At 37.5% G+C, this 14662-nt stretch overlaps 2 protein-coding genes and 1 pseudogene across 3 annotated transcripts in view; 1 reads left to right on the top strand and 2 right to left on the bottom strand.

The window, feature by feature from the left end:
* RFTN2 (raftlin family member 2) overlaps positions 1–4301 on the bottom strand; it is a 51586-nt gene extending 47285 nt beyond the window's left edge. The window contains exon 1 of the mRNA XM_011369221.1: positions 3627–4301. Coding sequence (XP_011367523.1) covers positions 3627–3765 — 139 coding nt within the window. The 5' untranslated portion in view covers positions 3766–4301. The remainder of the gene's footprint in view (positions 1–3626) is intronic.
* On the bottom strand, positions 553–664 carry LOC111745101 (annotated as a pseudogene).
* Positions 4302–11877: 7576 nt separating the features above from the next.
* The window catches only part of MARS2 (methionyl-tRNA synthetase 2, mitochondrial), an 8268-nt gene continuing 5483 nt past the window's right edge, over positions 11878–14662 (top strand). Inside the window, exon 1 of one of the 2 annotated variants that reach the window (XM_011369218.2) lies at positions 11878–14652. In XM_011369218.2, coding sequence (XP_011367520.1) covers positions 11915–13756 — 1842 coding nt within the window. In that variant the 5' untranslated portion in view covers positions 11878–11914 and the 3' untranslated portion in view covers positions 13757–14652. The remainder of the gene's footprint in view (positions 14653–14662) is intronic. The other variant, XM_011369220.2, reaches the window with a different exon arrangement.

The following is a 14662-nucleotide window of genomic DNA, read 5'->3' as shown; positions in this document are numbered from 1 at the left end:
TATAATCGAGTCGTACACTTGAAACCTATATAATTTTGTTAACCAGTGTTACCCCAATAAATTAAAAAAAAATGATTTCCCCATTTTCTTACACCTCTTGTATCTTGTAATTTTTCATTCATTAGTTCATCACAACTTATTGGTCATTGATCATGTGCCAAACACTGTGCTAGACACAGAGGATATGAAGATGGTTAAAATATAGTTCTAAAACTTGAGGAGTTCATGATCTTGTCCATTTTGACTAGTTAGAATATAAAATACTTGAGAGCAGAAACAATGTCTTATTCCTCTTTGTATTTACAGTACTTACTGGCATCTTCTACAGAATACATACATGTCATACGTACTTATTGCTGTTAACAGGGATGATAAAAGACAATGAGAGGTTCTTATTCTAATAATAAGGTAGCAAGTTAGAGGTCAGCACTACTTCATTCAATATATTTTACACAATTCTACCAGAAATTCAAATAAGGAAACTACCATCCATTCTTCTGTTGAGTTTTTAGTATTGTAGAACTCTTTTTTTATTTTTAAAAAATTTTTTTATGCCTACAGCACCTGGTCTTCCCAGGTGGTCTCCCATCCAAGTACTAACCAGGCCTGACTCTGCTTAGCTTCCAAGATCAGACGAGATCGAGTGTGTTCAGGGTTTGTAGAAACTCTTTTTAATCATAAAGCTATACATTCTGTAGAAATCCTTAAGGCCATTACTATTTAGATTGTTTTTCTGGAATTGTACAAGGAGGTAAACTAACACTTTTGGATCATTTGCAGAATTAATTTAACTTTTTATTAAATTCTACAATGCACTGATGTAAACACTCAACACATACTCTGATAAATACACATATATAATTATACAACAATCCAGAAAATTTATTACGAAAAAAATGTACTGAAATCTCACTAGTGTAATTAGTATAGCATAAAGCCAAGAGGGATAATAACACTTAACTTTTATTAAGTGTTTACTGAATGTCAGGTACCTTTTCAAGTAGATTATCTTGTATTATCTCTTTAATCCTTAAAACAACTCTATTATGTAAGCACCATTAGAATCCCCATTTTACAGATGAGGAAAATGAGTATAGCAGTTTTCAAACTTGCCAGTTAGTGAGTGAAAGAGCCTAGATTTGGAACTCAGGAACTTTGACTAAAGAGGCTTATATGCTTATTTCTATGCTATTATTTCTTCCATAGAGATGTAAATAATAGCTCAAGAAAAACCACAAAAAACCAAGTGTGGGGAATAGGAGAGAGAGAGAGAGAAAGAGAGAGAGAGAGAGAGAGAGAGAGAGAGAGAGAGAGAGAGAGAGAGAAAATTAACCGAATGGAAAATAAATAAGTTGTTTAGGATAATTATAGCTCCCATAATCGGGCACTGGAAATTCCAGAGTCTCCTCCTTTGCCTCACTGGGCTTTACTCTCTGTCCTATGTTTTTCCAAACAGAGGAAAACAAGGTAAGAGACAGGCTCATCATGAGCACCCAGAGCTGCCACCAGACCATTTTGTTTCCTGAAACGTTGCTCATTGCACAGTGGCCTCTGAGAGGCAGGAGGTGCCACTATTTAGTACTCCTTACAGGAATCCCAGGACAGAATTGCTAGTGCTAATTGCAAGGGTGGCATACTTTAACAACCCCCCCCCACACACCTTGACTCACTCTTCTGTATACTGGAGTTGCAGGTGGAGGTCAGAGATGACAGAAGAGAGGAAGGTGGTTTGTGGAGTTGGACTGATGTGGAGTCTTGACTTCTGAGGCAAAGTCAAAGACAAAAAACAAAACTAAATCAAAAGAAAACATGTGAAAGAATTGGAGAGAAATGGAGAACCAGGAGACTAGGCACTTGGACCAAACAGGAACCAGGTGTAACTTTAAAATATGTGCCTGCCTTTTGTGTTAACATTTGCAAATTATGACCATACTTATACTTTATAGTGTAATACTGTTACCTCTTGCAAACACCTAGAGTGGAAGGTAGAGATTATCTTCCTTCTACAGAGAGGATTTCTGAGGATAACGAAACCAAAATGACTCTAAAAACAGCTGTAGATCTTTCTGATTTAAGGATGACTGTGTTTATACAAATTTGAGATTTTTAACATTGTTGGAAGGAAATAAATCAGAAAAAAAATTCCAATTACTTGAAGCCCTATAATCGTATGGGGGATTGTGCAGCAAATCTTAAAGTGCAGATCAAAATGGCTCTGGCCTAAAGTTTGTGAATAGACAAAGTTTTAAGATTAAGGAAACTGTATGTTTGTGTCCTATGGATTTACAGAAACTAGTCCTAAAAAATAAATGACAAGGACAATCGATGGAGAAAATATAGTACTACATTACAAATATTTTTTCAAATAATGATTTTTTAAAAAGTATATAAAAAATTCAAGATTGGTTACCTATTTGATTATCACCATTATCTTAAATTAATTTTAACATTCATAATTAAAAATAAAGAATACTGACATTTTTTCCTTTGGTAGCCTTAGTCTTAGATAAAAACGGAAATGCAAATATGTTAAAAGTATATGTGTAGATTTTGTGTATGTCCCTGTAAGGGAGTTTGCTTGCTGGCTAGCTCAATTTTTGACAAAGAAAAATAGGCAGCTCCTGCTTCTCACACAAAGATGTACTGTTCAGAGCAAACCAAGAAATGGAGAATTTGTGTTTAAGATGAAAAGAAATGAAGATACTATCTAATGTGATAATTTGCTTAGTATAAACTTTCTATTCACTGGTAAAATGTATGGCTTTTTAGAATTAAAAGTATGACTTTGTAATAAGAACTTAAAATACTGATATCTGGAAATTCTAACAGCAAGTAAGACACTCCAAATTTCATTTTTAGTACCCCATTATTAAACATATAGTTCTACTTTTTAAAAACTCGGTTTTACCCATGCAGTTGTACAGTATCCTTTAGTTTCTAAAAGAAGAGAGGCAAAGTATTTGTGAAGTTGAGCTGCCTCTGTTCCTTCCACAGGGCTGCCATCTGGGCTTGTTTATTTGTGTTTCCAACTTTCTGGAACAGGGAGTTTCTCTGTTAGGGACAGGGCACCAAGCAAAGGAAGTGTCTTACAGAAGACTGTCGTTTTTTCTTTTTTACTGTATTTTCAAACTTCAGATTGAATTTGGTCAAAAATATCAAATAACTAGCACAATCACAAAATTTAACATAGTTGGAAACCTTAGAATTATCTTAGCAAACACTTTTCCACATAATGCAAGTAATATTTCCTACATGTGCCTTTCAGATCCTTCTTGTGCCTTTCAGATCCTTTTCAAAACACAAACTGTCATTAAGGCTATAGCTATTTGGCCTGGAAATCAAACATTTTTCATGTACTCTTTTACAAATAAGCATCTAATTTAAAAATGAAAGAAATATTTCCAAGCAGTGTTTCTAATTTTATAAAGTACTTATGAGCCATGTTATAAAAAACAAACAAAACAAAACCTTTCAAAATATAATTAAGAAACAAAGCATCATTGTTAGATTGAGTATACAATCTGATTATGAAGAACAATTAAAAAAGTCACAAATCAACATTTAAAAAAACTAGTAGTCTCTTATCTTAGAAATGTTTCATTTAACGAAATAGAAGCAAAACGTACCTTGTAAAGTAAAATCCAGCAATACATATTCGTAAGCAAATTCTGTCTTTGTTTCCACTTGTGGTCTCTTCAGGGTAGAAAATATTTTTCCAGGGCTGCTATCATCAGGGTCTTCTAGCTTTCGAAGTCCGCACCCCATGGCAAAATCTGTAAGGAATTAAATTGCAGGATAGGGGAGGGAGAGCAGCAAATTTTGTTAAAGCTGCAAAAAGAAAGTTATAGACTTAAGTGCTTTGATTTTTTCAGCTAAACCATAGATCCTCAAAAAGAAAACATTTGAGTCCAAAGAAAGGAGCCGAAGACTTTTTCTATCCATTTTTCTGTAAAGTCGTTGAACCCATGATGATTAAGCTACAGCTCCGGGAGGCTGGGCTTGATCTTAGGAGAAACATGCAAGCTGCTCCAACTTAGCGGAGAATTTCCATGCCACGTCAATTTACAGCCAGCCCCCTACCAGAGTTCTGTCGCTCAGGGCACCAACTGTGCTTTGTCTATTCCACTTGGCTGGATGATAAAAGAGGTGTCCCAAAACGGAAATAAAAAGGCAAAAGTACAACGCGGAATTATCTCCAAGCAGAGGATATATTCACAGTGGCATGCAATTCTTTTTCTTTTTCCTCTTTCCCCTCTTTCCTGTGCCCACCCCCTCCTTCCTCCTGCTACTACCAAGAAAGCAAAGCAAAAGGTGGGAGGGGGGAAGAGAGAGAGAGACAGAGAGAAAGAGAGAGAGAGACAGAGAGACAGAGAGACAGAGAGACAGAGAGAGACAGAGAGAGAGAGAGAGAGAGAGAGAGACAGAGAGAGAGAGACAGAGACAGAGACAGAGGGACAGAGACAGAGACAGAGACAGAGACAGAGACAGAGAAAATGAAAGAAATGGATCTCAACATCATTGGAAACAAAAATCACTTCCAGAAAGGAAGTCAGTTTTATGAGGAAACTTTCTGGAGTCTAAAAGGAGAAAAAGAAACATTTATTTTTTAAAAAAAACAAACACTTTTGTCTTTCAGTAGCACTTTTGAGGATTTCCTTTCACATAAAGGTTCTTTTTGGCGGAAAAGTTATATATTGATTAAAACTGCCAAATACAAAAAAATTCATATTAAAATATTTTAATAAAAAGACTTTATTTAAGTGCAAAGGAGAGACAGCTATGTGGATAATTAGTTTTCTCAATATCCTTAAAATTTAAAATACTCTACTCTTAGAAGGCTTATGATAATCACTAATAACACTTCTACAGGTCTCGAGGCATCCTTAATTTAAAAAAAAAAAAACAACAAAACTGACAATTTGATTCTTTCAGTCTTATAAATTGCCATTTACTTTAAGTCAAGAATAATTTATAATCAACTAATAGCAATGAGTGTTTATTGCATTTCACTATTTATAGGCCAGATAGTATGGTGCATTCAGCAAAACTGTGAGCCCTGGAATCAGACCACGTGGGTTCAATCCTCCTTCTAATACCTACTAGAGACATGATCTTGGGCAAGTTACTTGACCTCTTCAAGTTTCAATTTCCTCCCCTATAACATGGAGTTAATAATAGTACTTACTTCATAGGCTTGTTATGAAGGTTGAATGAGATAATCTTATCTCACATCCTAACACTATGCCTGCCTAATAGCACAAAATAAATTCGTTAATGTGCTTACATGATGAAACAGGGTTGAGAGTAGTAACATAAAGGAAGTGATTCTGCCACCACTCCTGTTATTTACAAAGTAAACCCTGATCACATTTCAGAATCTAGAGAACACAAGCCTGAAAAGGTTTTTAAATCACATTGAAGAGTGCACATGAAACCTCGAAGGGGAGGACGGATCATTTAGTTTGTAGATCACTATGACCTCTTGTCTCTTCCTTCTGTTTACTTGTTTTTAAATAGTTTACTTCTCAGTAATGTTTTTAACAGAGGAAAATTCCATAGTTCTTCGTTCTCAAGGATGAGCATGGTTGGTGGTAAGCAATTTCTGGGTAAATTTGGCTAAAACGACAGCAGACTCTGACCCAGTGTGACTCATTCGACTATTCACAATGCTTTCATGCCTGTCATTTTTCATGTCCTCTTTTGTATGATGGACTGTGAGTTCCTGGATGGCAGAAAATGGAATATTTGAAGTTCACTAGTTTCTATTGCAGTACCTGGAAGATTATTTATTAAGTATTCACTATACTTATTAAGTGCCTGCTATATTGCAGGCACTGAAATGATGCAGGCAGGACATTTGTGACTGAACATGGCTTCTGCCTAGAAGAAACTTGTGGTTTAATGGGGAAGGCAGACTTATAAACAGATAATTTCAATATGATTTGGTGGCTGCTGGGATAAAGTATGTATAGGATGCTATGGAATCCAAGAAGAGGTTTCCAACTCGGCTTGGAGGCTGATATATGAACTGTCTTAAAGGATGAATTTGTATAAGATAGGTAAAGAAAGGTGGGGAGCATATGCCAGGAAATGGGAAAAGTATGAGCAATGTCACAAAATCATGAAATGGTATGGCATAAACTTGAACACGGAACAGTTAAAAATTACTAGAATATAAAATTTGAAAGAAAACTAAGCTGTAAGGGAGGCGAAGAGCTAGGTTATAATGGGTCTTATATGCCATATGAAGTGAACTTGTGCTTTATTTGTAAGCAAGAAAGGAGAATCAAATAATCAAATGGAAAAAAATCAAAGAAGGAGTTTGAAGTAGACAAATAACACCAGTTTATATTTTCGGTAGGTCACTATGGCTGCTTTGAGGAAGATAGTCTTAATGGGAGCAAGAATGGAGGGAGACCAGTCAGAAGAGGACTGCAGAAGTCCGGATGATAGTTGATGACTGAATGAATCAATATCATGCATCATTAAGTTCTTAAAGGATTTCTTTTATCTTTAAAAAAAGGAACTATAGTTCCTTTAGCTCACTATTGAGCCATCGTGAAAATTACTTTTCTCACCAAAAGTCCAACGAAATGAAATTTTATTTGACCCTTAATGATATTTCAAAAACACATTTTCATATACCAATACGGCACACATTCCTGCTATTTTAACAATTATATGGGATTTCATTGTGATAATACAATGCTTAATAGCTAACATTTTGGCTATTTTCAAATTTTTATGATGATGATTTTTGTAAAGAGTACTTTTTCCTCCACTTTGGATTATTTCCTAAATATTTAGCTTCTACTTTATAAATGATCGAAGGAAATAGTTTACATACAAGGAAATCAGTTAGAAAGTAATACTCCAAGAAAATGTATTCTCATGAGTAAATAATTCATTTATATTACTTATACTTATAGAAATATGTAGTTGGCCATAAAATTATTTACAGTATTAAACGTATACATTTTTTCTTTTAAACTGTGTTTTGGACAGTGAGTTTTTGTTGGTTATTACATATATTTACTCTGTAGATCTTTAACGACTCGATATTTTTAAATATTTCAGTCAAAAAAATTTCCACCTCTCCATTTTGTCCTTAAGAAAAAACGTACATTTCTTTAATAGTACATTCCTCATTTTGAAACAAATGTTCTGCTTTCTAGTTTTTTAAAATAAATAAATTTTTTAAAGCAATATTAGTTTCACAGCAAAATTGAGTGAAAAGTACAGAGTTCCCTGTCTCCACACACGCATGACCTTCCACCAACATTGAGCACCAGAGCGGTGCATTTGTTATTATCAGTGAACCCACACTGACACATCATTATTGCCTGTAGTCCATCGTTTACGTTAGGGTTCACTCTTGGTGTTGTACATTCTATTGGTTTTGATGAAGTATAATGCCATGTATCCACCATTGTAGTATCATACAGAGTAGTTTCACTGTCCTAACAATCTGTGCTCCACCTATTTATTCCACCCTTACTTCTTGTTTTACTCTGATGCAGCTGGCAATTGTAAGATAAAGGGTAAGATAGGGATCTAAGTCACTTCTCTTCCACCCTGATATCCAACTGTCACAACCACGGTTGTTTTTATAGATAATCTTTTACCAATCATGTTTTCCCAGGCTTGTCATATATGGAGTATTTATAGTAATTAGGATAAATTTTTGGAATGTTTCCTAACATGTTATTTTTTCTGTATTAAATTATATTTGTTTGCTGCCAGTTATAGATTTCAAGGTCAGCTTTCAGTTCTGTATTTTAAGTGGAGTTTCCCAACTATGTGATTGGATATGATGGACATGTATTATCAATTCTTGCTTATGTTCTAGTGTGGGTTCACTTAGTCCTTTAAGGAATGAATGAACCTTATGAAAACATTCTCCATAATTGGTAGCTTATTATTCTCAGTTACTACTCAAGTTTGAAACACCTGAGTTCACCAAAGTCTTAAAGCTTCTAAAAGATAATTGTGTATCATCCAACCCACTCCTAACAGAGAAAAGTTATTGCATAATAGTAACTTTTAAATCCAAAGTATTTAATGCGGCCCTGCTCTAAAGAAGTAAATTTAACAATAATTCAACAAGTTTTTCTGGAGCACCTACTATATATTTAAGGCATTAAGTGGACACAGAGATGAAAAAGCCAATTTATGCTATCCAAAATTCATAAGCTAGCAGACCAACATTGAGTTTTAACTATTTAATGCACTGTTAGTTTCATAATGTAGTCAAATTTCCTAGTTAATTAACGACTTAGTGAAAGCACTACTTACTTATTGAAAAAGCCATTCTTTCTTTAATGATTAGAATTGCCATACTCATCACATACTTAAAAGTTACATAGACTAAGATTTGCATTTTGAGTTTTTATTTTGTTCTATATAGTTTAGCTTCTCAACATTACATATTCAAAATTATTTATGGCTTTATAATCTTTCAATGTCCATCAGTTCACAATATTATTATTTTTTTTAAAAAATATTGACTATTATGAACTGTTTATTCTTCTAAATCAGAAGTTTTCAAATTATGTATGCTGCTTTGATGAAGAGAGGGGGCTTTGATCACAAGGTGAGGCTGAGCAGGCTGGGCACTGGGTTTGCCTGCCACTCTTCTTTCAAACAGAGTACAGCAGCTTAGATTTTATCAGTTTTATACATCAATTACAATTAAAAAACATAATTTTCAGAAAGGGACACCATTTGCATTATTGATAAACTATGTAGTTTTTTTTTAGTAATAAATCTGCCAAAATATAAGCCTGACTTGTATGCAGAAAATTATAACACATTACTGAACAGCATCCAGGGACACTTAAGTGAATGGAGAGACATACATACTCATTTTTAGGAACACTTAATATTGCAAATATATCTCCGCCCAAACCCTTGACGCTGTCATTGAGCTATAAATTTAATGCAATGGTGACATTAACCCCAACAAGTTTTTGCATGGAATTTGTCAAGTTGATTTTAATATTTATGTGGAAGATAAAAGGGCCAAGAATGTATAAGATATTTCTGAAAAAGAATAGAGACTAGTTTTCCCTATACTAAGACTTATTATAAATTTATAGTAATTAAAGCTAGGCACAAATTAACCAGTGCAACAGAATAGAGAGCCTAGAAACAGAAACCTGCATCTATGGAAATTTAATATATGATGGAAGTGGCATGGCAGATCAGTAGGGAAATGGAGCTAGAATAATTGATTATCTCTGTGGGGAAAAAATTGCATCCCTACTTCATATCACATATAAAAATTTCAATTCAACATAAAGAAATTGAACACCAAAAGCAAAAAGTTTATACTTTTTTATGAAAATATGGATATTTACTCTGACATCACAGTACTGTGTATTTTTAATGCAAAAGGATAATCATAGAATCATAAATAATAAATCATAAAATGACAATCATAATATAAATTGTAATAAGTTCTATATTAAAATTAAGAACTGCGATTCATTAAGCTTCTTTAATATGAAAGGACTTGATACTAATTGGTAGATGATATTTGCAAAGTATCAACCAATAAAGGAACAGTACCAAGGATATATAAAGAACTCCTGTAGATAAATAAAAAGACAAGCCAATAGAAAAGTAGATACAAAATATAAATAGGCACTTCACAGGCAAAGAAATATATGGTTAATAAATATATGAAGAGATGCTCAACTTTACTTCTATTTAAGGAAATGCAAACCAGGACCACACAGAGATAACATTTAATTGTCATAAATACACACAATGTAAAATTTACCATTTCAACCATTTTCAAGTGTACAGTTCAGTGGCATTAAGTACATTCACAATATTGTACCATGATCGTCACTATCTAAATTCGGAACTTTTTCATCACCCCAAGAGGAAAACCTATATACTTTAAGCATTCACTCTCAATTCCAACTTTCTCCCATGTCATGGCAACTACTAATCTGTCTCTGTGAATTTATCTATTCTGGATCTTTCATACAAATTGAATCTATAATATGTGGTCTTCTGTGTCCGATTTGTTTCATTTAGCACAATATTTTAAAGGTTTATGTATGTGGTGGTATGTATCAGTACTTCTTTTTTTATGGCTGAATAATATTCCGTTGTATGGCTATACCACATTCGTTCATCAGATGATAAACGCATTTGGGTTGTTTCCATCTTTTGGCTATTGTTCCTAAGTGTAATAACATTTTATACTTGTTTGACTGGAAAAAAATTATGAAGTAGATAATATCTAAGTATTGGAGAGATCTTTTAAAGGATATGTTGCTGATGGGGACGTAAATGTTTAACCATGTTGGAAGATAACTTGGCATTATCTTTCAAAATTGAACATTCACATCTTCTATGATCCATCAATCTCTCTCTAGGTTTTATATATCCAAGAGAAACTTTAGCATAGAAGTACTATGAGATACAAATAAGAAAGTTAGTTGTATTCTATTCCTAAGAGGAATCACTCAAATGTGCATAAACAAACAGCCATTTGTTTCAAGGAGTTCTGCTATAAAGGAAAGAAAAAGAGCAGCAACAGAGGTTGAGAATTTTTTTCTTTTTAAGATAGAAGGAAAAAATAGCATGTTTGAATGCTGAAGAACAGATTCCATGGGAAAAGGGAAAAAAATATTGCTGGAGAACCTGATTTCTCTGAACTGGATTTGTTTCGTAGTCCTGCAGTGTGTACATACCCTCCAGTTTTAAGTTTTACCTATAATTCATTTGCCCTTCTTAAACTGCTAAATCGAATAGAGTACATCAACTAAATACCCAAAGGGTATTTGTTGTTCTTTTTGGAACTCCTACAGGAAATTTGACTGGTCCACATTCTGTATCACCATAGAAATCAGATCAAATTTACCATATGCCTCCATTCATAAGTTATTATAAGGCAGTAAAAATGAATTAACTAGTTACAGGCAAAAACATGGATGAATCTTAGTAACCAAATCTTGAGTGAAGGAGGCAAGTAGAAGACTACATGTAGTTATGACATCCTTTCAAAAATGTTCAAATACAAGCAAAATGAAGCATTATGTTGCTTAGTCATACTGTGTATGTGATAACATGAACGCAAAAGTACAAAATTCAGTTCAATGATTACCTCTGGGAGAACAGGATTGAGTAGGTGGTGGTGGTCAGGTGGGGCCTAATACGAATTTCTAATGAGGTCTGAGGTGGTGCTAAAGCTGCTCTTTTGGGACCACACTTAAGAGAACCACTTTTAGTTCTTAGGGTGAGTTGTGGGTTCACAGGCGATCCATTCCATTTTATTATTAAATTAATAGAGTATTTAAGGGGGGTGGGGTGGTGGTGGTGGTGGGGGAAGATGGCTAGTCATAGACCAAAGATGAGAGCATGTAATGAAGCGAGGATTAATATTAATTCTGGGCTACTAAGGCATCCCTTCCAAAAGAACTAGGCTTCAGTTAATAAAAGTGAACTTGAAAAAAAGTGCTAATTATTTTTCTTCCTTTCTCCGTCTCCTACTTCCAGATTGTGTCTACTAGGTTATGAGATAAAATTTAGATGATATTTCAGAGCCCTACGATGACCAGAGCCTAATACAGAGGGCATACTCTATGTCCTGCGGTGTGCCAGCCACTGAATGGGGTTTCTGAAACAACTGCATACAAATTCTTGCCCACACAGTTCAGCCTAGTGAGGAAAATCGATTTGTAAATATAAAATTACAAGCTAAAGCCGGGCATACAAGATGTTATAGAAAGACATTTATCCGCTTTCACCCCTAAGCCCAGTTCATCTGAGCTATACGACCAGCGAGCTGCCACAATTCACAGTTGCCAGGTCCGAGTCCCGCGGAGAGAGGAGGCGCGGGCGGGGCGCCGATTCCATTGGCTTTCCGGCCGGAAGCGGCGGGGAGGGCCGGCTGCGCATGCGCCCCTCACACGTGCTTCTAGAACGCCCCCTCCGCTGCTTGGGCCGGGCCGGCATCATGCTGCGAGTTTCTGCCTTGCGGCTGCTGGAACGCATACTGGGGAGTAGGGTCTCGCTCCTGGACTACACTTGCCTGCGGCTCTACAGTTCGGGCCCTCTCGGTGCCCGCGAGGATGCTCACGATGCGCGCGCCTACTTCACGACACCCATTTTCTATGTGAACGCCGCGCCGCACATTGGGCACCTGTACTCCGCGCTCCTGGCGGACGCCCTATGCCGCCACCGTCGGCTCCAGGTTGCCAGTGCCGCCGCCACGCGATTCTCCACTGGTACCGACGAGCATGGCCTGAAGATTCAGCAGGCAGCAACCGCTGCGGGCCTGACCCCGACGGAGCTGTGCGACCGAGTGTCGGCCCAATTCCAGCAGCTCTTCCGGGACGCTGACATCTCCTCCACCGACTTCATCCGCACCACCGAGGCCCGGCACCGGGTGGCTGTGCAGCACTTCTGGGGAGTGCTGAGGGCTCGGGGTCTGCTCTACAAGGGGCTCTATGAAGGTTGGTATTGCGCCTCCGATGAGTGCTTCCTGCCTGAGACCAAGGTCACCTGGCAGCCGGGCCCGTCGGGGGATTCATGTCCTGTATCTCTCGAAAGCGGGCATCCTGTCTCTTGGACTAAGGAAGAAAACTACATTTTCAGACTTTCCCAGTTCCGGGAGCCGCTCCAGCGGTGGCTGCAGGACGACCCTCGGGCGATCACCCCCGAGCCATTTCATCAGGCAGTCGTTCAGTGGCTGGAGGAGGAGCTGCCGGACCTGTCAGTCTCTCGCAGAAGTAGCCACTTGCACTGGGGCATTCCGGTGCCAGGGGACGATTCGCAGACTATCTACGTATGGCTGGATGCCTTGGTCAACTACCTAACTGTAATTGGCTACCCAAATGCTGAGTTCAAGTCTTGGTGGCCGACCACCTCGCATATCATAGGCAAGGACATTCTCAAGTTCCATGCTATCTATTGGCCTGCCCTCCTCTTAGGGGCCGGCATGAGCCCACCACACCGCATCTATGTCCATTCCCACTGGACAGTCTGTGGCCAAAAGATGTCTAAGAGCTTGGGCAACGTGGTGGATCCCAGGACTTGTCTCGACCGCTATACTGTGGATGGCTTTCGCTACTTTCTCCTTCGTCAGGGTGTCCCCAACTGGGACTGTGATTACTATGATGAAAAGGTGGTTAAGTTGTTAGACTCTGAGCTGGCAGATGCTTTGGGAGGTCTCTTGAACCGATGCACTGCCAATAGAATAAATCCTTCTGGGACCTACCCGGTCTTCTGCACTACCTGCTTTCCCAGACAGCCGGGGTTGGTGGGGCCATCAGTTCGTGCTCAGGCAGATGACTATGCTCTGGTGAGTGCAGTGGCCGCTTTGCCCAAGCAGGTAGCAGACCACTATGCTAACTTTCAGATCTATAAGGCTCTAGAGGCAGTGTCCAGCTGTGTTCGGCAAACTAATGGTTTTGTCCAAAGGCATGCACCATGGAAGTTGAAGTGGGAGAGCCCAGTGGATGCTCCCTGGCTGGGTACTGTGCTTCATGTGGCCTTGGAATGTTTGCGAGTCTTTGGAACTTTGCTCCAGCCTGTCACTCCAAGCCTAGCTGACAAGCTGCTATCTAGGTTGGGGGTCTCTGCCACAGAGAGGGGCCTTGGAGAGCTCTATTTCTTGCCTCGATTCTATGGACATCCTTGCCCTTTCGAAGGGAGGCGGCTGGGGCCTGAAACTGGGCTCTTGTTTCCACGACTGGACCAGTCCAGGGCCTGGCTGGTGAAAGCCCATAGGACCTAGAAACTCAGTTCTTACTGACTTGTGGTAAAAAAGCAAATGAATGATTTTCTTATTTTGCATTTTCAGGAAAGTTAATGTTTTCTAAGTCAAATGAGCACATAAGTGATGTTCCTGTGAAAAAAAGAGGCTTGTAAAACTTTTCAGATGCCTACCAGCTATTCTTTAGTTCTCTGTGCCCATTAACCACTGTCTTTTGCACACCAGTGTCTCTAAGATGTCTCTAGGTGAGAAATGGGTAAGGGACATCTTTGCTGATGCTGTTCCTGCTCACTGCGCTCCTTTCCAAACCACGGTTATGTTATTTGTCCAGACTACCTCTTATGGCTTGTTTTCCATTGGCCTGGCCTCTGCTGGGCAAATTAGAGTGGGGATTGGAGGCACTTACCTCAGCATTTAACCTTATTTTGTTATATATGTTGGCCCTCCTGTTAAAAAGAGGTTATTTTAGAACACTTTTAAAAATCAGGGTCTTAGACTGGATGATTTTTGCTCATGTCTATATTTTTAGTTCTGAGAACACTGACTCCCTATACTTAGTTAATAGTTTGTTGTGCTTTGTAACATTACGTTTCAACCAGTAGATGGCTCTAGTCTCATATTGAATTAACATTGAGGTTTCAGAATCTTTAGAATAAATTAGTTTTGTTTCGAATTTTGCAGAATTTAAAGAAAATTTTTATTGTTTTTCTTAAAATTAGGGATAAGTGCAACCACTGCTGTTTTACAGAAAACAATGAAGATCAGAATCCTGGTTTTTTTAGACTACTGAAAAATGACATTTACTTAAATGTTTAGTAAGCTTATAAGTAACTTTATCAAGTTTGGACTATAAGTTATAAAGCTCTCCTGAGAGACTTGGTATGTTAAAATTTTAAACTTTTAGAACAGATTTAGAGGTATGATTTA

This window comes from Pteropus vampyrus, unplaced genomic scaffold (assembly GCF_000151845.1).
Source record: "Pteropus vampyrus isolate Shadow unplaced genomic scaffold, Pvam_2.0 Scaffold146, whole genome shotgun sequence".
Classification (NCBI taxonomy): Eukaryota; Metazoa; Chordata; class Mammalia; order Chiroptera; family Pteropodidae; genus Pteropus; species Pteropus vampyrus.
This window is presented reverse-complemented; position numbering and strand designations above follow the sequence as displayed.